The 24,650-nt window shown below is 46.9% G+C and overlaps 1 protein-coding gene across 1 annotated transcript in view; it reads left to right on the forward strand.

Annotated features, from left to right (window-relative positions):
• The first annotated feature begins 3,497 nt into the window (after positions 1 to 3,497).
• LOC143768280 (uncharacterized) overlaps positions 3,498 to 24,650 on the forward strand; it is a 76,890-nt gene continuing 55,737 nt past the window's right edge. Inside the window, exons 1-2 of the mRNA XM_077256974.1 lie at positions 3,498 to 3,777; positions 4,111 to 4,244. Of these exons, the coding sequence (XP_077113089.1) occupies positions 3,498 to 3,777; positions 4,111 to 4,244 (414 nt within the window). The remainder of the gene's footprint in view (positions 3,778 to 4,110; positions 4,245 to 24,650) is intronic.

Raw genomic sequence — 24,650 nt, forward strand, 5'->3', positions numbered from 1 at the left:
TGTAAGACCACTGTATCCCTTTCAAAGACTCCAGATCGACTACATCCAGCTTCCTAGGTACAATGGATACGAATATGTGCTTGTGTGTGTGGACATGTTCTCAGGGTGGCCAGAGGCTTATCCAGTTCGTAAAGCCTCAGCAAAAACTACTGCCATTAAAATAGCACATGAACTGATACCCCGTTACGGCATGCCTGAGGTGATCGAGTCAGATAGGGGTACCCATTTTACTGGAGAAATATTCCAGAATGTTATGAAAATGTTGGGAGTAGAAAACCAGTTTCACACTCCGTATCACCCACAGAGTTCAGGTAAAGTGGAAAGATTAAATGGAACAATAAAATTAAAAATCCAGAAGGCCATGGCAGAAACAGGAAAGCCTTGGACCGAGTGTCTACCACTTGCCCTGTATTCCATCCGAAACGCCCCAAGGGGGAAGGCTAAGCTGTCACCACATGAGATTCTTTTTGGTAGAGCAGCAAATTTGGGTTGTTATTTTCCACAACAACTGATGTTGAATACTGAGACTTTAACTGCTTATGTACAAGAATTACAAAAACGTTTAACTAAAGTGCATTCGCAAGTTTTTGCTTCCCTTCCAGATCCAGAAAATCTCGAAGGAGGCCACAAGTTGGAACCTGGTGATCAAATCTACGTGAAAAGACACACCAGAAAGACTCTGGAACCGAGATTTGACGGACCTTTCCAAGTCCTGTTAACAACTCCAACAGCAGTCAAGCTTGAAGGAAAGGCATCATGGATACATGCAAGCCATTGCAAAAAAGCAGTATAAGACTCATGATATTGATGTTAATAATGTTAACCTCAACGGAATGCATGTATGTGGGAATCCCGCAGCCGGGTACTGTAGCCCCTTGGGACAAAAACCCTCTTGGTGTATGCTTCAGAATGTATCTAGTTTTGTGGATTTGGCTCACAGATTGGTATTGCAGCACTCAGCTTTGTGGGATCTGCCTGAGGGTACATTTTGGATATGCGGAGAAGGAGCATATAAATGGCTTCCCGTAGGTATAAAGGGTACTTGTACATTAGGACGCCTAACCCCGGCTACTTTCATAATTTCGAACAAACAAGTGAATATGCAAGCCGTGCCCAAGCACACACTGTATAAAAGAGCTGCAGATAACTCACCACGTCCCTCGGGGAGGCCACATATAGTACAAATGGGAATTCCCAACAAAATTGCTAGTACCATTTTTATTTATCCTATGTTAACACAGATGTGGGATAAATTAGTTGGAGCCACGGATTATCTAGATGACCAGATTTGGGATATATTGGACATATTAAATACTAGTATAGCTGTACAGAATCAGCTTATAATAGTCACTAACCAACATACCCTGGTATTGGATTACCTAACTGCCTCACAAGGGGGTATGTGTCAAATCATCGGACCCACCTGCTGTCATTATATAGACCCGAATAGTACTATGAGTATGAGATTTAAATTAGAAGACGTACAACGACTCAGGGATCAGTATGACAAAGACAATGACCAAAATAAGGATAGCTGGTGGTCAGATACCTTTTCTTTTCTTAACCCGGCCAATTGGTTCAGGGGGATCGGTGGGTGGGTTACCGGGATTATGCAAAGCCTAATACATACAGTTATAGTTATTGTACTTATATATGTATTATTCAAGGTTGTACTCAAGGGTATCTCGGTATGCACAAATAAATTTTGTGTAATGGATGCGAGAATATAAAGTTTTTTTTGTAATATCACAAAAAGAATGACTAAAATAATTGTCTATATGACAAGGTTTTGAATGGAATATGTCAAAGGGGGGATTGTGAAGAGCGGAACAAAAATGGTTACCTCAATGAACCAAAAAGAATTTGTGATCAATATTGACCTGTCCATTCAAGGACATTTTAGCTATAGTGTGAAATCCTATTTTTTGTTTGTGAAACTGCCACTTAGGCGAAACTGTACTGTTTTGTTTGTTGTGAAACTATCACATAGCCGAAACTGTTTTTTTGTCTTCTCTTTTCTCTCTTTGTTTAAACAAGCAAAACTTGTATAACCACTGAAACTACCTGTACAACTATATAAAGAGGGGATAGCACCTTGAAGGCAGGCGTGCCTCAGAGGCTTCCCAGTGATATACTATACGAGACGTGTCTTGTGTATTATTTCTGGTGATTCCCCACTTCCAAAGGCTGCTCCGACTGAGTGTGGTCCCGACATGTTCGAGCAGTAGCAGCCATCTCACTTCTGCTAGATAAGGCATCAGAGATTGTATTGGACTATCAAATAGCCATCTACACCCCACATGATCTACACAGAATACTCAGCCAGGTCCAACCCAAACACATTGCTGTAGCCAGACACCTCAGGCTTCAATGTGCTCTCTTAATGCCTCCCAATGTCACCTTAAAAAGATGCATGACTTTGAACCCAGCTACTCTCATTCCAATTGATGTAGTGGATTCAAAGGGGGGGGGAGGAGGCAGGCCAAGGAAAACCACTGTTTTTGCAAAATTTGACAGGAGAAGAGCTATTCGATGCATATCACGAACATGACTGTGTAGCCCTTATGGCTCAAGAAACTGCAGGGTTTTCACATGTTTCTGATGTACCTCTCACTAATCCAGATGTTGAGCTTTTTGTAGATGGTTCAAGGAGCATCGGTGAGGATGGCCGGTTCTACACTGGGTATGCAGTGGTCACACAGCATGAGGTAGTAAAAGCAGAACCACTCGAGATACAGTTTTGGAGTCGCACATGACTACGGCCCCATATGGAGGGCAAGATACTTTCTTACATCAACAGGTACTCCTATTAAAGGGCCACTGTCACCCCCCTCCAGCCGTTATAAACTAAAAGAGCCACCTTGTGCAGCAGTAATGCTGCATTCTAACAAGGTGGCTCTTTTAGATTTAGGTTCAAGTATACCCCAAATAAAGCATTTTTATACTTAGCCACAATTCCTGTCTCTAGCCAGGGAGGCGGGTCCTCACTCGCCAGCTTGACCAGCTCCTCTGCCGTCACTCCAATCTTCCTGCGCTTTCGGCGCCGCCCCCTCAGCGCTGTTATCGTTTCAAAACCGGCGCCTGCGCTGTGTACTGGTGTCCTGCGCAGACGCAGTAAGCTCTGGCCGTCTGACGTCCCAGCCAGGCTTGCACACTGCGCCTGCGCGGGCATTGCGGCCAGCCACCTTTGGAATCCCCCCCCCGCACTGTGCATAATGCATAGCACAGTGCGGGGCGGCGCCGAAAGCGCAGGAAGATTGGAGTGATGGCAGAGGAGCTGGTCAAGCTGGGGAGTGAGGACCTGCCTCCCTGGCTAGAGACAGGAATTGTGGCTAAGTATAAAAACGCTTTATTTGGGGTATACTTGAACCTAAAACTAAAAGAGCCACCTTGTTAGAATGCAGCATTACTGCTGCACAAGGTGGTTCTTTTAGTTTATAACAGCTGGAGGGGGGTGACAGTGGCCCTTTAAGCATGTTCACCTCATTAAACAGTTAATGGATGCACTACTACTTCCAAAGGAGGTTGCTATAGTTAAGGTAAAGGCACATACCAGACTCACTACCGATGAAGCACGAGGCAATGACAAGGCGGACCGAGCAGCCAAGGAAGCTGCAAGAAAGCCACGGCAACACGAAACCCCTGATGCGCCTCCACTGATTATGGTAGGCACTGAGTGTAACCAGTTGGACTTAAGTATCTTACAGGCTCTGACTCGGCAAGCCACCGGGGAAGAGAAAAAGGTCTGGTCGAAAGCTGAAGCACGGGACCATGAAGGTTTGTGGAAGGTGGGACAGCGGGTGTGTCTGCCAAGATCTCTGTATCCTGCATTGGCCCAAGTGGTACACGGTCCAACGCACCTGTCTAAGAACGCCATGTGTGCTTTGGTAGATAAGCAATGGGTCGCACCTGGATTCACAATGGTTGCTACTAGGTTTACACAGGCATGTCTCACATGTGCACAACACAATCCAGGTAGTGCAGGATAAGTGTCACAAAAACACACACCTAAGCCCCTCTACCCATTTCAACGACTGCAGATTGACTTCATACAACTTCCCAAGGTAGGAACAAATGAATATTGTCTTGTGTGTGTCGACCTTGTCTCAGGGTGGCAGGAAGCTTTCCTGATGCCAAAAGCTACTGCAAGAGCCACTGCAAAGAAACTGATGTCAGAAGTCTTCTGTAGATTCGGACTGCCTGAAACCATAGAATCTGACAGAGGTACCCACTTCACTGGAGAGGTAATGCAAAATGTTATGCAAATGTTAGGGGTCACACACAGGCATTTCATACCCCCTACAGACCACAAGCCAGCGTCTCAAACAAGCCAAAGTGACACTTATAAGACAGCAGCCCCGTTTGAACTTGATTTTATGAAAAATATCAACTGGATGAATTATCTTTACTATAATCAACAGAGATTCATAATGTATGCTAGGGATACACTGACTGAACTAGCAGACTCCTCTACAGACTGATAGAGGCACCACCAGTTAAATCATACACATAAAATTTAAAACCCCACAATGATGAATATGTTAGACGCCATAAATGAGAATAAGATATGACCTCCCCTCTTATGAGGGATTCGGCAGAAGAAAGTGAGAAGAAAGTCCAACACTGGCATTAGGCCTTTGGAGTACCTGTAGGTCAGGGGAAGATCCATATCTGTTCTCAAAAGGGGGGGCTGATAGGGGAATCAGGGACCACCTATTCTTTAATTCATGTATAATTTCTAGTTGTAACAGGCTTTGCCCAGGCATGTCTGCAAGATGTCATTCTGACCTTTCATTAGAAACTGCTGACATGACTACGCCTAAAAGTTATATTGATATGGGGAAAGTAATGACAGGTATTGGAGTTAGAAATAGCTAGCTTGCACAGATAAGGGGTTATAAACTGTATTAGGGTGAGGCAAATTACATTGATTATGGGACCTTATGACACTGAACACCTGTTTACAGATCACGTATAATGGAAAAGTACCGGATTAATCAATAATGATCTCATTTGTAATAAACAGATGATTTGCGCACAAACAGAATATATAAGCATACTCAAAAGAGTATATAAGTGCATGTGACCATTAAAGGTTTATGGTTCCCATTCAGATACACTTTGTCCCTGTGTGAATCCATCACTGCTCAAGCATCCTCATATCCAATATTCCTGAGGGTCTGACTTGCAGACCACCCTAAAGGTACCTTCACACTAAACGATATCGCTAGCGATCCGTGACGTTGCAGGGTCCTGGCTAGCGATATCGATTAGTTTGACAGGCAGCAGCGATCAGGATCCTGCTGTGATGTCGCTGGTCATTGAAGAAAGTTCAGAACTTTATTTGGTCGTCAGACCGGCGTGTATCGTCGTGTTTGACACCAAAAGTAACGATACCAGCAATGTTTTACAATGGTAACCAGGGTAAATATCGGGTTACTAAGTGCAGGGCCGCGCTTAGTAACCCGATGTTTACCCTGGTTACCAGCGTAAAAGTAAAAAAAAAAAAACAGTACATACTCATCTTCACGTCCCCCGCCGTCCGCTTCCCGCACTGACTGAGCGCCGGCCGTAAAGTGAAAGCACAGCACAGCGGTGACGTCACCGCTCTGCTGTTAGGGCCGGCACTCAGTCAGTGCAGGGAAGCGGACGCCGGGGGACGCGAAGGTGAGTATGTAGTGTTTTTTTTTTTTACATTTTACGCTGGTAACCAGGGTAAACATCGGGTTACTAAGCGCGGCCCTGCGCTTAGCAACCCGATGTTTACCCTGGTTACCCAGGGACCTCGGCATCGTTGGTCGCTGGAGAGCGGTCTGTGTGACAGCTCTCCAGCGACCACACAGTGACGCTGCAGCGATCGGCATCGTTGTCTGTATCGCTGCAGCATCGCTAAATGTGACGGTACCTTAACACTACATTTTTAATGTGGTAAATGACTATTCTAGCTGGAAACGTCTGGTTTGTAATGCAATATCATCATAAGTGTATAGAGGACAATTTCCAACAACCATCACTCCAGTGTTCTTATGGTACTTTGTGTTTGCTAACTGTAAGAAGGCTAATGGATGGTTAGAATACCCTTGAAAACCCTTGTGCAAGTATGTTAGCACAGCTGAAAACAGTTTGGCTGATTAGAGAATCTATAAACCTGACCTTCCTTTGAGCTAGTTGAGAATCTGGAGCATTACATTTGTTGGTTCCATTAAACTCTCAAAATAGCCAGAAAAAAAGAACTTTCAGGTGAAACTTGATAGTCTAGTCTTGTTCTTAGAAATGAAGGCTATTCCATGCGAGAAATTGCCAAGAAACTGAATATTTGCTACAATGGTATGTACTACTTCCTTCAGAGGAGAGCATAAACAGGCTCTAACCAGAGTGGAAAGAGAAGTGGGAGGCCCCGCTGCACAACTGAGCACCAAGACAAGTACAGTTGTGGCCAAAAGTATTGACACCCCTGCAATTCTGTCAGATAATACTAAATTTTTTCCTGAAAATGATTGCAAACAAATTCTTTGTTATTATTATCTTCATTTAATTTGTCTTAAATAAAAAAACACAAAAGAGAATGAAGCAAAAAGTAAAACATTGGTAATTTCACACAAAACTCCAAAAATGGGCCAGACAAAAGTATTGGCACCCTTAGCCTAATACTTGGTTGCACAACCTTTAGCCAAAATAACTGCGACCAACCACTTCCGGTAACCATCAATGAGTTTCTTACAATGCTCTGCTGGAATTTTAGACCATTCTTCTTTGACAAACTGCTCCAGGTCCCTGATATTTGAAGGGTGCCTTCTTCAAACTGCCATTTTTAGATCTCTCCACAGGTGTTCTATGGGATTCAGGTCTGGTCTCATTGCTGGCAACCTTAGAAGTCTCCAGTGCTTTCTCTCAAACCATTTTGAGGATGACGGTCAGTTTTTATAAATGTATTATTTAGCCTTCTGACCGAGCACTCTGCCTCCTAGCCACAGGTGTTTTAATTGCAACAGGTCCAGTACCCCTCCACAGAGAGAGAGAATGTTAGTCTAATAAGAGGTTTTCACAGTTACCCATTCAGATGGAGACGTTTATTCTCAGCGAGGAAAGGAAAGCGTAGGACCTGGTATAAGAGAGATGCCGTAAAGTGGCTACCAGGTACACATAAAATTGGCCATTTTTATGCGCTAAACGCTCTCATTTTTCATATTTCTACTGCAGTAATGCAGTTCAATTTTCGTGTTTCATGTTTGCATGTTTCAGCGCTGCAGTGTGCTGCCTTATTTGCTTGATTGTCCTGCTGGAAGACCCATGACTAGTGTTGAGCATTCTGATACCGCAAGTATCGGCTGATACTTGCGGTATTGGAATTCCGATACCGAGATCCGATACTTTTGTGGTATCGGGAATCAGAATCGTAAGTTTATTAATGTGTAAAATAAAGAATTAAAATAAAAAATAGGGATATACTCACCTCTCCGACGCAGCCTGGACCTTAGCACTGTTACCGGCATCTTCCGTTCCTATGAATGGCGCTTGAAAGACCTTTCGATGACGTCACGGCTTGTGATTGGTCGCTGAGCGGTCACGTGACCGCCACGCGACCAATCACAAGCCGCGACGTCATCGAAAGGTCTTTCAAGCGCTTGAAAGACCTTAGATGACGTCACGGCTTGTGATTGGTCGCGTGCAGTCACGTGACCGCTCAGCGACCAATCACAAGCCATGACGTAATCGAAAGGTCTTTCAAGCGCCATTCTTAGGAACGGAAGATGCCGATTACTACCAGGGCGCGTCAGAGGGTGAGTATATCAATATTTTTTATTTTAATTCTTTATTTTACACATTAATATGGATCCCAGGGCCTGAAGGAGAGTTTCCTCTCCTTCAGACCCTGGGAACCATCAGGATACCTTCCGATACTTGTGTCCCATTGACTTGTATTGGTATCGGGCATCGGCGATATCCGATACTTTTCGGGTATCGGCCGATACTATCCGATATCGATACTTTAAATTATCGGACGGTATCACTCAACACTACCCATGACCTCTGAGGGAGACCCAGCTTTCTCACACTGGGCCCTACATTATGCTGCAAAATTTGTTGGTAGTCTTCATACTTCATAATACCTTTGCCCAAAATGCTCTACTTTTGACTCATCTGACCAGAGAACATTCTTCCAAAACGTTTTAGGCTTTTTCAGGTAAGTTTTGGCAAACTCCAGCCTGGCTTTTTTATGTCTCGGGGTAAGAAGTGGGGTCTTCCCGGGTCTCCTACCATACAGTCCCTTTTTATTCAGATGCTGACGGATAGTACGGGTTGACACTGTTGTACCCTCGGACTGCAGGGCAGCTTGAACTTGTTTGGGTGTTAGTTGAGGTTCTTTATCCAACATCCGCACAATCTTGCGTTGAAATCTCTTGTCAATTTTTCTTTTCCGTCCACATCTAGGGAAGTTAGCCACAGTGACATGGGCTTTAAACTTCTTGATGACACTGCGCACGGTAGACACAGGAACATTTAGGACTTTGGAGATGGACTTGTAGCCTTGAGATTGCTCATGCTTCCTCACAATTTGGTTTCTCAAGTCCTCAGACAGTTCTTTGGTCTTCTTTCTTTTCTCCATCCTCAATGTGGTACACACAAGGACACAGGTTGAGTCAACTTTAGTCCATGTCAATTGGCTGCAAGTGTGATTTAGTTATTGCCAACACTTGTTAGTTGCCACAGGTAAGTTACAGGTGCTGCTAATTAACCAAATTAGAGAAGCATCACATGATTTTTCAAACAGTGCCAATACTTTTGTCCACCCCCTTTTTTATGTTGTATGTGTGGAATTATATCCAATTTGGCTTTAGAACAATTCTTTTTGTGTTTTTTCATTTAAGACAAATTAAATGAAGATAATAATAACAAAGAATTTGTGTTTGCAATCATTTTCAGGAAGAAACTGAGTATTATCTGATAGAATTGCAGGGGTGTCAATACATTTGGCCACAACTGTACATTAGAGTCTGTAGTTTGAGAAATCGACGCCTCACAGGTCCACAACTGGCAGCTTCATTAAATAGTACACGCAAAATGCCAGTGTCAACGTCTACAGTGAAGAGGCGACACCGGGATGCTGGCCTTCAGGGCAGAGTGCCAAAGAAAAAGCCATTACTGAGACTGGCTTATAAAAGGAAAAGATTAATATGGGCAAAAGAACACAGACATTGGACAAAGGAAGGTTGTAAAAAAGTGTTATGGACAGACGAATCAAAGTTTGAGGTGTTTGGATCACACAGAAGAGCATTTGTAAGACGCAAAAAAACAGAAAAGATGCTGGAAGAGTGCCTGACGCCATCTGTCAAGCATGGTGGAGATAATGTGATGGTCTGGGGTTGCTTTGGTGCTGATAATGTGGGAGGTTTGTACAAGGTAAATGGGATTTTGAATAAGGAAGGCTATCTCTCCTTTTTTGCAACCCAATGCCATACCCTGTGGACAGCGCTTGATTGGAGCCGATTTCATCCTAAAACAGGACAATGACCCAAAGGACGCCTCCAAATTATGCAAGAACTATTTAGGGAAGAAGTAGCAGCTGGTATTCTATCTGTCATGGAGCGGCCAGTGCAGTCACCAGATCTCAGCCCCATTGAGCTGTTGTGGAAGCAGCTTGACCGTAGGATACGCAAAAAGTGCCCATCAAGCCAAACCAACTTGTGGAGGGGCTTCTGGAAGCATGGGGTGAAATTACTCCAGATTACCTCAGCAAATTAACTGCTAGAATGCTAAAGGTCTGCAATGCTGTAATTGCTGCAAATGGAGTATTCTTTGACCAAAGCAAAAGTTTGAAGGAGAAAACTATTATTTCAAATAAAAATCTTTTTTTCGAACCTTGTCAATGTCTGGACTAGATTTTAAATTCATTTGGCAACTCATTTGATTAATAAAAGTATGAGTTATCATGGAAAACACAAAATTGTCTGGGTGACCCTAAACTTTTGAATGCTAGTGTATAATATACAGTTAAGTCCATATATATTTGGACAGAGACAACATTTTTCTAATTTTGGTTATAGACATTACCACAATGAATTTTATATAAAACAATTCAGATGTAGTTGAAGTTCAGACTTTCAGCTTTCATTTGAGGGAATCCACATTAAAATTGGATGAAGGGTTTAGGAGTTTCAGCTCCTTAACATGTGCCACCCTGTAAAAAACAGAAAATAAAAATTGCCGAATAAGAAACCAACTTCAGCCTCGTTATTCAAATAGGTTTTCAAAGTCACGCAGGAGCTCGTCCTCAGGACAAACCTGATAGCGGAAGAACATGTCAAGCGTGGAGCGTTTTATATGCAGTCTTATTGGAAAAAAAAAAAAGCCAAACCACGATATGTCAAAGTGGAAGCACACCCTTAGCTCCTGGTGTGGAGGCGATAGCACAATCATATGCCGCCATATACTAGACGTCCGGTAACCGGTGATAATCCCCTCATGTGTGGGGTCTATTTGTCTCCAGAGAAATCACACGTTACATTCCACACAGAACATTGTGTAGAAAAGGCGGCGCGAGGTGATTGTGCCAGTAGTGAGGGCGAATAATGGCGGGAATGTCACTGACTGAGGAGAAGTCTCCATGTAGCGTCTTCACTGCGGATCACGTGACCCCTGACTCCTCCCCCTGTGACCTCATCACAGGTCCTGTGCGCACAGAGCAGCCATATCTGTGGAGTGCGGCTCTGCAGGTGGAGGTATGTGGAGATTCCCCAGTACTGAGCGCAGCCGGGGACATTAACCCCTTCTGCACGGAGGAGACTCTTTTGGGGTTGTTGTTGCCCCTTTATAAGAACCATAACGTTGTTGTTCTGTTTCCTGTAATAGATACATACGAGCCAACTATGGAGGACAGGAAGTGAGGAGCGGAGTGTTCTCCTAGTACAGGGCCCCTTTCTTGGCCCCACACAGTGTAATGCCCCCATTATGCCCTGTAAGCAGGTTCTGCCCCACACCCAGCTGCCTCGGGCACTTTACCAGGAGCTGGTACCTCACATTCTTCCCCGCACCCCTTTCCTTTGTTGGCGCCAAATCTGTTCTGCCTTTGGGGCTCCGGCCTTTATAATATCAGTAACTGCGCCATCAAGGTCTCCTGACCAGGTGCACCCTCTAGACTCTTCCCTCCGGAAACCCTCCCTCTTCCCATTGGTGTCACATGGTCCCGTCTGGACGGCAGATAGCAGTCTGTACAAATGCAGCACAGCCCGGAGGAGTCTTTTTTATGACTCTCCTTTTTACACCCCTTATGTAATATATATGATGGCGCTCACACGGTATAATGTTTCCACAGTACTGGCATCTCTCGTAAAAAAGGGATTTTCAGTCACTACCGCCATACCCCCCCACAGTATAATGTTCCTACAGTACCTCCATCCCACCACACCCAGTATAATGTTCTCATAGTACCGCCATACCCCCACACACAGTAAAATGTTCTCATAGTACCACCATACTCCCACACACAGTATAATGTTCTCATAGTACCGCCATACCACCACACACAGTATAATGTTCTCATAGTACCGCCATACCCCCACACAGTATAATGTTCTCATAGTACCGCCATACCCCCACACACAGTATAATGTTCCTACAGTACCGCCATACCCCACACACACAGTATAATGTTCTCATAGTACTGCCATACCCGCACATAGTATAATGTTCCTACAGTAGCGCCATACCCCCACACACACAGTATAATCTTCCCATAGTACCATCATCCCACCACACACAGTATTTTGTTCCCACGACGCTGGCTTCCCACAGACACAGGACAATGTTTCCACAGGACTGGCATCCCCCTCACACACAGGATAATGTCCCCACAGTACTGCCATCCCCCCACTTTCTAATGTTCCCACAGTACTGCCCCCTACATGCACAATATGGTACCATCCACCTCACTGACTACCACCGACAATTAATAAATACTCACTTAACCTCATTCTTGGTGCAAATACTAATGAACCCAAGATCTATGAGATATTTGCCATACGATAGTTGGATAGACAGGAGTGTATCGTCCATAAAGGTAGCCCACTCGGTTGCTATGATGCCTATGAAGTGACAGGGCTCGGTGGGGTGTGGTATTGGTCACCCTCTCCTTCCCATCATCACAATTTCAGCGATATCCAAATTCCCATGACGGTGATACCGCTGAGTAGATTAGTGAATCAGGGAGTGGAAAGCTCAAGATCCACCATTCAGCCTTCACTTCTGAGTCTGAGACTCCGTGTACTGCAGGCACAATGACGTCACTACATCACACCTGTAGTACGGAGCCTCAGTACTCACACCGCACAGACCAGAGCAGCGCTCCTCAGGAACCGGGTTGGGTGAGTAGTGTGTGGTTTTATATCAGGAATTGTGGGGGCATCATATTAGGAGAAGAGCTGTTGGGACTCTCATCCTGAATGTGTGGCTGGTAGGGGCCATTATACTGGGGTTGTGGTGGACTGTAAATGCCTCCATACTGAGTGGGGGTTATTATTTTGTGTAGCAGGTTGTGGTGGCCATAATTAGAGATGAGCGAATATGTTCGGAAAACGATCGCCAAACATAAATTCGGCACAAATATGGTACATTCAGATTCATAATCGGTAACACGAGCATTTTTCTTAAGATCAGAAAATGTCGGTAACATGCGATAAAAGATATAATAGAAGCCGGCAATACATGTTCCGCGATTAGTAAAATCACAGCCACCAAAGTGGGAGACTGGGGTTCAAATCCTGGCTCTGCCCTGTTGGACATAATATACCAGTAGTGGTCCATAACACTATGGTGCCTACCTCAATAAACATGAGAGTGTCGCGAGCAAAGAGTCATGCCGGCTCTGACGTCACCTGGATTAACAAGGTCCACGTCAGATGTCGAGAAACCAGGACAATCTGATGATAAATGGGCTACTGTACCAAACCATACATGGACAAGGCAAGAGGGAATGGGAGCCTGTGAAGAGACTTGCAGAGGGGAGAAATTGAGGAGTAGCGAGGAGAGTGATGAATTAGTCGGGCAGCAGAGTTAAGGATGGACTGGAGAGGTGCAAGGATTTTAGCAGGGAGGCCACAGAAAAGTATGTTGCAGTAGTCGAAGTGGGAGATCGTCACACATCCTGCATCCCATAGTCCAGTGCCCATATACCCATCACACATCCTCCATCCCATAGTCCCGTACCCATATACCCATCATACATATCCTCCATGCCATAGTCCAGTGCCCATATACCCATCACACATCCTCCATCCCATAGTCCAGTGCCCATATACCCATCATACATATCCTCCATCCCATAGTCCCATGCCCATATACCTATCACACATCCTCCATCCCATAGTCCAGTGCCCATATACCCATCACACATCCTCCATCCCATAGTCTCATGCCCATATACCTATCACACATCCTCCATCCCATAGTCCAGTGCCAATATACCCATCACACATTCTCCATCCCATAGTCCCGTGCCCATATACCCATCATAGCTATCCCCCATCCCATAGTCCAGTGCCCATATACCCATCACACATCCTCCATCCCATAGTCCAGTGCCCATATACCCATCACACATCCTCCATCCCATAGTCCCGAGCTGGGTGGCGCTGAGCAGGGAGTTCCTGGAGATGTGCTGTTATGTAACCTGGCAGTGCGGCTCTGTGTGCGGCCGCTGATGATGCGATTTTCTACGCCGGTAACAATAGAGCGCGGCAGTAATAGAGGAGGGGGATTCATTTCTGTCATGTGCTCTCTGCTCCTTTCTGTGGGGCAGACAATGGCTGGAGCTTATGTTCCCAGGGATGATAGATGTCTCCCACCCGGTCAGTGTCTGCTGAGGTTTTATGGAGCAGGAAAACTGCTGCTCATAGCAACCAATCACAGCTCAGCTTCTTATAAACAGCTCTGGTGAAATGAAAGATGCTTAGTGATTGGTTGCTATATGGAATGGGCGTGGCTTGTCACACACACACACACACACACACACACACACACACACACACACACACACACACACACACACACACACACACACACACACACACACACACATACACACACTCAACTATATATATATAGATTTTTTTTCTTTACGTTGGAGGGCCCAATTCCAGCTGTTGCTGTCGGACCTGTGATTTCTATCTCCTCCACTGTGTACAGGATAGTAGAGTATAATAAAGTAGTTTTGGACGAGACGTAACTAACATTGTGCAGTGACTCTGCTTTCCATATAGTGACGGATATTTCTTGTTGCTGAAACTATGATGTTTTTCACTTTAACCCTTTGTTAAACCCCTCTGATCAGTGCGATCATACAACATACAGGCCTCTGATGGCTCGGGTGATGCCCTGTACTACTGTAGTGCCGTGTATCATCACTGCTGTCAGTGTAATACTAACGGCCCCGTACACATGAGATAAGAGTTGGCTGAACGGTTATTTGGCAGACGGCCATCTCTCCCGACTCCCCCATACACACAAATATTCCAGCTTTCCTGGGGTCTGTATGAGAGTCGCCTCCAGACTCCTCTAGCGGAGGATTATCTACAGGAAGAACAAACGGATTATCCTCTGAAATTCAGGATGTCAGATCCTTCTCTGCCCTGACATCATCTGTCGGGAGGCCCCCAAATACATTATATAGTCGCCCAAACCCCCGAAATCAGTGATTTCATGGAACTTTAGTCTAATGTGTATGGGGGCAGTAATAGGTAACTTATTGGACGCTGCCTCTGGCCTAATAGACCTTCATACATTGCAGCCCAGACACCATTATTAGGCATGTAAGTATCATAATAACTAGGCCGCCCCATACTATCCAGTAGGGTTGAGCGACTTTCATTTTTTTAAGATCGAGTCTGGTTTTGTGAAACCCGATTTAGTCCAGAGTCGAGTCGAGTGAAGTCGGCCGATTATCGCTAAAAGTCGGGGATCGACCGAAACACGAAACCCAATGCAAGTCAATGGGGAAGCATAGCCGGCAGTGAGTGGAGGCCAGGAAAACACCTACAGTGCACATTTTACTGCCAAAAACATCCATTCTTGTTTTCTGAAGCTTGTCAATCTTAATTAACTTTATAATAATAGTTGGGCACTGGAAATTGCGGGTCATTTGGCAAAAGTTGTGGGGGTAGGGCTGGTTCAAGGTTTTAGTGGGCCCAGGAAACATGGACTACGTCATGGCGGTGGAGCAGGGAGAGGTAAGTATTTCAACGTTGCAAGTGCTGTGATCCTGAGCAAGCAGGGGGGGCCCACTCGTTCGCATTGGCACTGGCACAGGGCCCCTCAAAGTACGGCGGTGTGTTTGCATGGCGGGGGCGCCTCCCACCAGCAGCGACACTTTTGCGTACTCTGAGTGGCCCTGTGCCAGTGACGTCGCCAACGAGTATGCCCCCCCACCTGATGAAGGAACCTGCACTTTCATCTGCACCTTCCTCTTTGTCCCTGTGTAAGGTGGTATAATATGCGGGAAGGGGAACCTTACTTTCAGCAGGGTCAGATTCTGGCTGTGTAGAGTACAAGGGGAATGTAGTGGTCTAGGTCAATGTACCAGCAGACTCATCTAGCAGTGGCTGGGCAATGGGCAGGATGATGAGGAAACAGATATAGGGCCAAAGAATAAAGTAGGCTAAATGCAGATCAAAATTGGTAACAGGACTAAACAGGCGGCATTGCTTTGTTCAGTGGAGTAGCAAACCCAAGAGCAGCAGACACTGTTTCAAGGGCCTAACCACACTAGTAGGCCAAATGCAGTTTAATATCTGATAGTATAGGCCGAAAGCCAGAATGTGGAAGCTCAGCTTTGTTCAGTTGAGGACAACACCAGGGAGGGGCAGACACCGTTAGTAGGCCCTAACCACCATTTTGTTTTTTAAAAAACACTTAATGAGAGCCAGAAGGTTGAAGCTCAGCTTTATTCAGTTGAGGGCAACACCAGGCAGGGGCAGACACCGTTAGTAGGCCGGAACCACCAATGTGTTTAAAAACAGCAGTTAATCAGAGCCGGAAGGTAGAAGCTCAGCTTTATTCAGTTGAGGGCAACACCAGGGAGGGGCAGAAGACGTTAGTAGGCCCTAACCACCATTTTGTTTTTTAAAAAACACTTAATGAGAGCCAGAAGGTTGAAGCTCAGCTTTATTCAGTTGAGGGCAACACCAGGGAGGGGCAGAAGCCGTTAGTAGGCCCTAACCACCATTTTGTTTTTTAAAAAACACTTAATGAGAGCCAGAAGGTTGAAGCTCAGCTTTATTCAGTTGAGGGCAACACCAGGCAGGGGCAGACACCGTTAGTAGGCCGGAACCACCAATGTGTTTAAAAACAGCAGTTAATCAGAGCCGGAAGGTAGAAGCTCAGCTTTATTCAGTTGAAGGCAACACCAGGGAGGGGCAGACACCGTTAGTAGGCCCTAACCACCATTTTGTTTTTTAAAAAACACTTAATGAGAGCCAGAAGGTTGAAGCTCAGCTTTATTCAGTTGAGGGCAACACCAGGGAGGGGCAGAAGCCGTTAGTAGGCCCTAACCACCATTTTGTTTTTTAAAAAACACTTAATGAGAGCCAGAAGGTTGAAGCTCAGCTTTATTCAGTTGAGGGCAACACCAGGCAGGGGCAGACACCGTTAGTAGGCCGGAACCACCAATGTGTTTAAAAACAGCAGTTAATCAGAGCCGGAAGGTAGAAGCTCAGCTTTATTCAGTTGAGGGCAACACCAGGGAGGGGCAGAAGCCGTTAGTAGGCCCTAACCACCATTTTGTTTTTTAAAAAAACACTTAATGAGAGCCAGAAGGTTGAAGCTCAGCTTTATTCAGTTGAGGGCAACACCAGGGAGGGGCAGAAGCCGTTAGTAGGCCCTAACCACCATTTTGTTTTTTAAAAAACACTTAATGAGAGCCAGAAGGTTGAAGCTCAGCTTTATTCAGTTGAGGGCAACACCAGGCAGGGGCAGACACCGTTAGTAGGCCGGAACCACCAATGTGTTTAAAAACAGCAGTTAATCAGAGCCGGAAGGTAGAAGCTCAGCTTTATTCAGTTGAGGGCAACACCAGGGAGGGGCAGAAGCCGTTAGTAGGCCCTAACCACCATTTTGTTTTTTAAAAAAACACTTAATGAGAGCCAGAAGGTTGAAGCTCAGCTTTATTCAGTTGAGGGCAACACCAGGGAGGGGCAGAAGCCGTTAGTAGGCCCTAACCACCATTTTGTTTTTTAAAAAACACTTAATGAGAGCCAGAAGGTTGAAGCTCAGCTTTATTCAGTTGAGGGCAACACCAGGCAGGGGCAGACACCGTTAGTAGGCCCTAACCACCAATGTGTTTAAAAACAGCAGTTAATCAGAGCCGGAAGGTAGAAGCTCAGCTTTATTCAGTTGAGGGCAACACCAGGGAGGGGCAGAAGCCGTTAGTAGGCCCTAACTACCATTTTGTTTTTTAAAAAACACTTAATGAGAGCCAGAAGGTTGAAGCTCAGCTTTATTCAGTTGAGGGCAACACCAGGCAGGGGCAGACACCGTTAGTAGGCCCTAACCACCAATGTGTTTAAAAACAGCAGTTAATCAGAGCCGGAAGGTAGAAGCTCAGCTTTATTCAGTTGAGGGCAACACCAGGGAGGGGCAGAAGCCGTTAGTAGGCCCTAACCACCATTTTGTTTTTTAAAAAACACTTAATGAGAGCCAGAAGGTTGAAGCTCAGCTTTATTCAGTTGAGGGCAACACCAGGCAGGGGCAGACACCGTTAGTAGGCCGGAACCACCAATGTGTTTAAAAACAGCAGTTAATCAGAGCCGGAAGGTAGAAGCTCAGCTTTATTCAGTTGAGGGCAACACCAGGGAGGGGCAGAAGCCGTTAGTAGGCCCTAACCACCATTTTGTTTTTTAAAAAACACAATGAGAGCCAGAAGGTTGAAGCTCAGCTTTATTCAGTTGAGGGCAACACCAGGGAGGGGCAGAAGCCGTTAGTAGGCCCTAACCACCATTTTGTTTTTTAAAAAACACTTAATGAGAGCCAGAAGGTTGAAGCTCCGCTTTATTCAGTTGAGGGCAACACCAGGCAGGGGCAGACACCGTTAGTAGGCCGGAACCACCAATGTGTTTAAAAACAGCAGTTAATCAGAGCCGGAAGGTAGAAGCTCAGCTTTATTCAGTTGAGGGCAACACCAGGGAGGGGCAGAAGCCGTTAGTAGGCCCTAACCACCATTTTGTTTTTTAAAAAACACTTAATGAGAGCCAGAAGGTTGAAGCTCAGCTTTATTCAGTTGAGGGCAACACCAGGCAGGGGCAGACACCGTTAGTAGGCCCTAACCACCATTTTGTTTTTTAAAAAACACTTAATGAGAGCCAGAAGGTTGAAGCTCAGCTTTATTCAGTTGAGGGCAACACCAGGCAGGGGCAGACACCGTTAGTAGGCCGGAACCACCAATGTGTTTAAAAACAGCAGTTAATCAGAGCCGGAAGGTAGAAGCTCAGCTTTATTCAGTTGAGGACAACTTGAATTAGGGACTGCAGACAGACTTAGCAGGCTGTCCCCTGTGTGGACCATGCATCCAATACATTAACCCATTGAGCCACAAAGGACACGTAACCTTCCGTGGCCATGCCTACAGGTCCATGTGTCTGTTGTCAGGTGTACCTTTGTCAGTGTAGGCCTATTGGAAGGAGGGACCGCAGACAGGCTTCGAAGGCCTAACACAATAAAATGGGCTGGCTGTAGGCACTTTAAAATTGGTTCCAGGGGTACACGGGCAGCAGTGGTCTGGTCAGTGGAGGCCTAGTGGAAGGAGGGACCGCAGACAGGCTTCGAAGGCCTAACACAATAAAATGGGCTGGCTGTAGGCACTTTAAAATTGGTTCCAGGGGTACACGGGCAGCAGTGGTCTGGTCAGTTGTGGCCTAGTGGAAGGAGGGACCGCAGACAGGCTTCGAAGGCCTAACACAATAAAATGGGCTGGCTGTAGGCACTTTAAAATTGGTTCCAGGGGTACACGGGCAGCAGTGGTCTGGTCAGTGGAGGCCTATTGGAAGGAGGGACCGCAGACAGGCTTCGAAGGCCTAACACAATAAAATGGGCTGGCTGTAGGCACTTTAAAATTGGTTCCAGGGGTACACGGGCAGCAGTGGTCTGGTCAGTGGAGGCCTAGTGGAAGGAGGGACCGCAGACAGGCTTCGAAGGCCTAACACAATAAAATGGGCTGGCTGTAGGCACTTTAAAATTGGTTCCAGGGGTACACGGGCAGCAGTGGTCTGGTCAGTGGAGGCCTAGTGGAAGGAGGGACCGCAGACAGGCTTCGAAGGCCTAACACAATAAAATGGGCTGGCTGTAGGCACTTTAAAATTGGTTCCAGGGGTACACGGGCAGCAGTGGTCTGGTCAGTGGAGGCCTAGTGGAAGGAGGGACCGCAGACAGGCTTCGAAGGCCTAACACAATAAAATGGGCTGGCTGTAGGCACTTTAAAATTGGTTCCAGGGGTACACGGGCAGCAGTGGTCTGGTCAGTGGAGGCCTAGTGGAAGGAGGGACCGCAGACAGGCTTCGAAGGCCTAACACAATAAAATGGGCTGGCTGTAGGCACTTTAAAATTGGTTCCAGGGGTACATGGGCAGCAGTGGTCTGGTCAGTGGAGGCCTAGTGGAAGGAGGGACCGCAGACAGGCTTCGAAGGCCTAACACAATAAAATGGGCTGGCTGTAGGCACTTTAAAATTGGTTCCAGGGGTACACGGGCAGCAGTGGTCTGGTCAGTGGAGGCCTAGTGGAAGGAGGGACCGCAGACAGGCTTCGAAGGCCTAACACAATAAAATGGGCTGGCTGTAGGCACTTTAAAATTGGTTCCAGGGGTACACGGGCAGCAGTGGTCTGGTCAGTGGAGGCCTAGTGGAAGGAGGGACCGCAGACAGGCTTCGAAGGCCTAACACAATAAAATGGGCTGGCTGTAGGCACTTTAAAATTGGTTCCAGGGGTACACGGGCAGCAGTGGTCTGGTCAGTGGAGGCCTAGTGGAAGGAGGGACCGCAGACAGGCTTCGAAGACCTAACACAATAAAATGGGCTGGCTGTAGGCACTTTAAAATTGGTTCCAGGGGTACACGGGCAGCAGTGGTCTGGTCAGTGGAGGCCTAGTGGAAGGAGGGACCGCAGACAGGCTTCGAAGGCCTAACACAATAAAATGGGCTGGCTGTAGGCACTTTAAAATTGGTTCCAGGGGTACACGGGCAGCAGTGGTCTGGTCAGTGGAGGCCTAGTGGAAGGAGGGACCGCAGACAGGCTTCGAAGGCCTAACACAATAAAATGGGCTGGCTGTAGGCACTTTAAAATTGGTTCCAGGGGTACACGGGCAGCAGTGGTCTGGTCAGTGGAGGCCTAGTGGAAGGAGGGACCGCAGACAGGCTTCGAAGGCCTAACACAATAAAATGGGCTGGCTGTAGGCACTTTAAAATTGGTTCCAGGGGTACACGGGCAGCAGTGGTATGGTCAGTGGAGGCCTAGTGGAAGGAGGGACCGCAGACAGGCTTCGAAGGCCTAAAATAACAAACAATAGGCTCATGGCAGTTTTACAGCGGTTACATGGATACACGGGCAGGCAGCTTGGTGGTGAGTGGAGGAGTATTTAAAGTAGGGACCGCAGACAGGCTATCAAAGGCCTAAAATAACAAACAATAGGCTCATGGCAGTTTTACAGCGGTTACATGGATACACAGGCAGCTTGGTGGTGAGTGGAGGAGTATTTAAAGTAGGGACCGCAGACAGGCTATCAAAGGCCTAAAATAACAAACAATAGGCTCATGGCAGTTTTACAGCGGTTACATGGATACACAGGCAGCTTGGTGGTGAGTGGAGGAGTATTTAAAGTAGGGACCGCAGGCAGGCTATCAAAGGCCTAAAATAACAAACAATAGGCTCATGGCAGTTTTACAGCGGTTACATGGATACACGGGCAGGCAGCTTGGTGGTGAGTGGAGGAGTATTTAAAGTAGGGACCGCAGGCAGGCTATCAAAGGCCTAAAATAACAAACAATAGGCTCATGGCAGTTTTACAGCGGTTACATGGATACACGGGCAGGCAGCTTGGTGGTGAGTGGAGGAGTATTTAAAGTAGGGACCGCAGACAGGCTATCAAAGGCCTAAAATAACAAACAATAGGCTCATGGCAGTTTTACAGCGGTTACATGGATACACAGGCAGGCAGCTTGGTGGTGAGTGGAGGAGTATTTTAAGTAGGGACCGCAGACAGGCTATCAAAGGCCTAAAATAACAAACAATAGGCTCATGGCAGTTTTACAGCGGTTACATGGATACACGGGCAGGCAGCTTGGTGGTGAGTGGAGGAGTATTTAAAGTAGGGACCGCAGACAGGCTATCAAAGGCCTAAAATAACAAACAATAGGCTCATGGCAGTTTTACAGCGGTTACATGGATACACGGGCAGGCAGCTTGGTGGTGAGTGGAGGAGTATTTAAAGTAGGGACCGCAGACAGGCTATCAAAGGCCTAAAATAACAAACAATAGGCTCATGGCAGTTTTACAGCGGTTACATGGATACACAGGCAGCTTGGTGGTGAGTGGAGGAGTATTTAAAGTAGGGACCGCAGACAGGCTATCAAAGGCCTAAAATAACAAACAATAGGCTCATGGCAGTTTTACAGCGGTTACATGGATACACGGGCAGGCAGCTTGGTGGTGAGTGGAGGAGTATTTAAAGTAGGGACCGCAGGCAGGCTATCAAAGGCCTAAAATAACAAACAATAGGCTCATGGCAGTTTTACAGCGGTTACATGGATACACGGGCAGGCAGCTTGGTGGTGAGTGGAGGAGTATTTAAAGTAGGGACCGCAGACAGGCTATCAAAGGCCTAAAATAACAAACAATAGGCTCATGGCAGTTTTACAGCGGTTACATGGATACACAGGCAGGCAGCTTGGTGGTGAGTGGAGGAGTATTTTAAGTAGGGACCGCAGACAGGCTATCAAAGGCCTAAAATAACAAACAATAGGCTCATGGCAGTTTTACAGCGGTTACATGGATACACGGGCAGGCAGCTTGGTGGTGAGTGGAGGAGTATTTAAAGTAGGGACCGCAGACAGGCTATCAAAGGCCTAAAATAACAAACAATAGGCTCATGGCAGTTTTACAGCGGTTACATGGATACACGGGCAGGCAGCTTGGTGGTGAGTGGAGGAGTATTTAAAGTAGGGACCGCAGACAGGCTATCAAAGGCCTAAAATAACAAACAATAGGCTCATGGCAGTTTTACAGCGGTTACATGGATACACAGGCAGCTTGGTGGTGAGTGGAGGAGTATTTAAAGTAGGGACCGCAGACAGGCTATCAAAGGCCTAAAATAACAAACAATAGGCTCATGGCAGTTTTACAGCGGTTACATGGATACACGGGCAGGCAGCTTGGTGGTGAGTGGAGGAGTATTTAAAGTAGGGACCGCAGACAGGCTATCAAAGGCCTAAAATAACAAACAATAGGCTCATGGCAGTTTTACAGCGGTTACATGGATACACGGGCAGGCAGCTTGGTGGTGAGTGGAGGAGTATTTAAAGTAGGGACCGCAGACAGGCTATCAAAGGCCTAAAATAACAAACAATAGGCTCATGGCAGTTTTACAGCGGTTACATGGATACACGGGCAGGCAGCTTGGTGGTGAGTGGAGGAGTATTTAAAGTAGGGACCGCAGACAGGCTATCAAAGGCCTAAAATAACAAACAATAGGCTCATGGCAGTTTTACAGCGGTTACATGGATACAAGGGCAGGCAGCTTGGTGGTGAGTGGAGGAGTATTTAAAGTAGGGACCGCAGACAGGCTATCAAAGGCCTAAAATAACAAACAATAGGCTCATGGCAGTTTTACAGCGGTTACATGGATACACGGGCAGGCAGCTTGGTGGTGAGTGGAGGAGTATTTAAAGTAGGGACCGCAGACAGGCTATCAAAGGCCTAAAATAACAAACAATAGGCTCATGGCAGTTTTACAGCGGTTACATGGATACACAGGCAGCTTGGTGGTGAGTGGAGGAGTATTTAAAGTAGGGACCGCAGGCAGGCTATCAAAGGCCTAAAATAACAAACAATAGGCTCATGGCAGTTTTACAGCGGTTACATGGATACACGGGCAGGCAGCTTGGTGGTGAGTGGAGGAGTATTTAAAGTAGGGACCGCAGGCAGGCTATCAAAGGCCTAAAATAACAAACAATAGGCTCATGGCAGTTTTACAGCGGTTACATGGATACACGGGCAGGCAGCTTGGTGGTGAGTGGAGGAGTATTTAAAGTAGGGACCGCAGACAGGCTATCAAAGGCCTAAAATAACAAACAATAGGCTCATGGCAGTTTTACAGCGGTTACATGGATACACAGGCAGGCAGCTTGGTGGTGAGTGGAGGAGTATTTTAAGTAGGGACCGCAGACAGGCTATCAAAGGCCTAAAATAACAAACAATAGGCTCATGGCAGTTTTACAGCGGTTACATGGATACACGGGCAGGCAGCTTGGTGGTGAGTGGAGGAGTATTTAAAGTAGGGACCGCAGACAGGCTATCAAAGGCCTAAAATAACAAACAATAGGCTCATGGCAGTTTTACAGCGGTTACATGGATACACGGGCAGGCAGCTTGGTGGTGAGTGGAGGAGTATTTAAAGTAGGGACCGCAGACAGGCTATCAAAGGCCTAAAATAACAAACAATAGGCTCATGGCAGTTTTACAGCGGTTACATGGATACACAGGCAGCTTGGTGGTGAGTGGAGGAGTATTTAAAGTAGGGACCGCAGACAGGCTATCAAAGGCCTAAAATAACAAACAATAGGCTCATGGCAGTTTTACAGCGGTTACATGGATACACAGGCAGCTTGGTGGTGAGTGGAGGAGTATTTAAAGTAGGGACCGCAGGCAGGCTATCAAAGGCCTAAAATAACAAACAATCAGGGCCGGCGTTAGGGGCAGGCAGACCAGGCAGCTGCCTGGGGCCCCCACTCCCCCAGGGGCCCCCCACTCCCCCAGGGGCCCCCAGCTAGCGGCAAATCACGCAGCCGCTATGGGGCCCCTGTGAGGCAGGGGGCCCGCCTGCCGCCAGCGCTGACTCCCCCGCCGCATTGAACTGTACCGGCGTCTGCCGGTACAGTTCAAAGCAATGATGGAGGAGAGAGCGTCACCTGACGCCCCCTCTCCCATCATTCCCCGCTCTGCCTCTGACACAGCGGGTGCGCGCGCACTCACTGTGTCCCAGGCAGAGCAGCTGCAGCCACCGACACAGGAGCAGCGCGGGCACGTGTGGAGAGGTGAGGAGCTTGTGTTTTGTTTTTTTTTTTTCTTTTTACTGGACGGGGAGAGGAGAGGGGAGGAGAGGGGAGGAGAGGAGAGGAGAGGGGGGGATGTGAGCTGTGGTGTACACCACTGGGGGCTGTGCTGTATACTACTGGGGGCTCTGCTGTATACCCCTGGGGGCTCTGCTGTATATTACTGGGGGCTCTGCTGTATATTACTGGGGGCTGTGATGTATACTACTGGGGGCTCTGCTGTATACCCCTGGGGGCACTGCTGTATATTACTGGGGGCTCTGCTGTATATTACTGGGGGCTGTGCTGTATACTACTGGGGGCTCTGCTGTATACCCCTGGGGGCACTGCTGTACACCACTGGGGGCTG

This window comes from Ranitomeya variabilis, chromosome 4 (genome assembly GCF_051348905.1).
Source record: "Ranitomeya variabilis isolate aRanVar5 chromosome 4, aRanVar5.hap1, whole genome shotgun sequence".
Taxonomy (NCBI): Eukaryota; Metazoa; Chordata; class Amphibia; order Anura; family Dendrobatidae; genus Ranitomeya; species Ranitomeya variabilis.